General features: G+C 44.7%; 1 protein-coding gene across 1 annotated transcript in view; it reads left to right on the top strand.

Moving 5' to 3' along the window:
* DUSP1 (dual specificity phosphatase 1) overlaps positions 1 to 1,827 on the top strand; it is a 2,698-nt gene extending 871 nt beyond the window's left edge. Inside the window, exons 2-3 of the mRNA XM_026063220.1 lie at positions 1 to 227; positions 790 to 1,827. The exon at positions 1 to 227 is cut by the window's left edge and continues 6 nt beyond it. Coding sequence (XP_025919005.1) covers positions 1 to 227; positions 790 to 1,163 — 601 coding nt within the window. The 3' untranslated portion in view covers positions 1,164 to 1,827. The remainder of the gene's footprint in view (positions 228 to 789) is intronic.
* The last annotated feature ends 274 nt before the right edge of the window (positions 1,828 to 2,101 follow it).

Raw genomic sequence — 2,101 nt, 5'->3', positions numbered from 1 at the left:
CTTCCAGGGCGGGCCCGTGGAGATCCTGCCGTTCCTCTACCTGGGCAGCGCGTACCATGCCTCCCGCAAGGACATGCTGGACGCTCTGGGGATCACGGCGCTGATCAACGTCTCCGCCAACTGCCCCAACCACTTCGAAGGGCACTACCAGTACAAAAGCATCCCGGTGGAGGACAACCACAAGGCAGATATCAGCTCCTGGTTTAATGAGGCSATTGATTTCATAGGTAAATGAGCTCTTTACGTTATCCCTGGGGGAGAAAATCAGGCTGTACCTCAATTGTTGGGAAGCGATCTCAACACTCCCCCCTTTCCCCTTCCTTCCCTTGCTGTTCCCTGGCCGAGGCTACATCTTAAACTGGGSAATTTCATTCCATAGGGGAAATATACTTGGGGAACCATTCCCATTAATTTTATTCCACCAAGGGTGGAATAATCCTGGCTTGAAAAAGCTGTTTGGAGTACTGAATCAAGAGGCATAGGTATTGCAGAAAAGAGCTAGCAAATCTAAGCRGATAAGTCTTAAAGTAATCTTGCAAGAGCTGTAAAGTGACCCAGAGGAGCTATTAGTATAATCGAAACTGGAGCCTAGAAAGAAAACAGCTAGACTGCCTAGCTAGGCTGCCGTTTGCCTCAGGACAAAGGCTCCCTTTGTCTCCGAAGCCCCGTGAGCACCTATTAGGCTAAGGAAGGGATGGATTAAAGAAATGAAAAGCAGCACCCTGCGCTTCCCCACCTTTTGGAAGCAGTGGGACTAGTTTGCTAACTGTGTGTTTTTAATTTTTTCAGACTCTGTTAAAAATGATGGTGGAAGGGTTTTTGTGCACTGTCAGGCTGGCATTTCCCGGTCAGCAACCATCTGCCTTGCTTATCTCATGAGGACCAACAGAGTCAAACTGGATGAAGCCTTTGAGTTTGTGAAGCAGAGAAGAAGCATCATCTCCCCAAATTTCAGCTTCATGGGACAGCTGCTTCAGTTCGAGTCCCAGGTCCTTGCCCCAAACTGCTCAGCAGAAGCTGGCAGCCCTGCTATGTCTGCTGTATTGGACAGAGGAGCATCAACCACAACAGTCTTCAACTTTCCAGTCTCCATCCCTGTTCACACATCGTCCAGTGCTTTAAGCTATCTTCAGAGCCCCATTACCACTTCMCCAAGCTGCTGAAAAGCAGGTGAAAACATGGTCAAAACTCAGACTTTTGTTGTCTCAGAAGTGCAATAACTATGGGGACAGTGTCATCAGTCACTTGCATTTTGTGGGATCCATCCATCCCAGAGCACTGTCATAAGCAGAGAGGAGCTCACCCGACTCCAGAGAATTAGGTGTTACTTTTTTTTGCTGACGTTTTAAGTCAATATCTGGATGTCTACGTAGAGATCAAAGAACATAGTTGTCTTTTCCTGAGCTGTTCCTCCTTGTCTCCTGTCTGTTTTAAGCCTGCTCCCTGTCTAGTAGCATATGCACCAGTATTCCCATTCCTGGACACTTCAAGCAACACTGATGCTGTCCCCTATAATATGACAGTCCTACTATTTATTTATTTTTACATTAATGTGTTGTTTTTTTGCCTTCACAAACCTAAAGTTTCATTTCTAGAGAAACAAAATACCTCAGTATTTTTTTGGTACTGTAATCCTGTATATATCCGTCAACTCCTTGTTTCCCAAGCACTGACGTGAAAGCACCAGGCGAGTGCTTTTTTGAGTTGCCAAGGGTTGTATGTTTTATTTATGATGTGAAATAATATATTTCTTCTTTTGAAGACATAGTTTTGTTACATGATTATAACTTTTTATACAAACAGAATAAATTATGATATTTCTATTGAGAGCTGGATTATCTTTCAAAATCTTGCCTTTTACTGTCTCAAAACTCACTTAGGCTTTCCTAGATGAACTGTAAGAAGTCTGAATTTCTGACTCTGAGCTTGCTGACCTCAGGCACTGCAGTTAACCAGTGACCTGACTGAGCTAGATGGAGAAATGGGTTTGAAGACAATATACTTGACTAGAAACTAGCTTTTGTTTCTGAGCTGAGCTCTCCTTTAATCTGGGAGGCTGTGACTTGGCCGGCTTCGTCCCCGTGTTATTACATGCCATGGC

This window comes from Apteryx rowi, unplaced genomic scaffold (genome assembly GCF_003343035.1).
Source record: "Apteryx rowi isolate R43461 unplaced genomic scaffold, aptRow1 scaffold_2, whole genome shotgun sequence".
Classification (NCBI taxonomy): Eukaryota; Metazoa; Chordata; class Aves; order Apterygiformes; family Apterygidae; genus Apteryx; species Apteryx rowi.
Note: the sequence above shows the minus strand (reverse complement) of the source record. Positions and strands in the feature narration are given on the sequence as shown.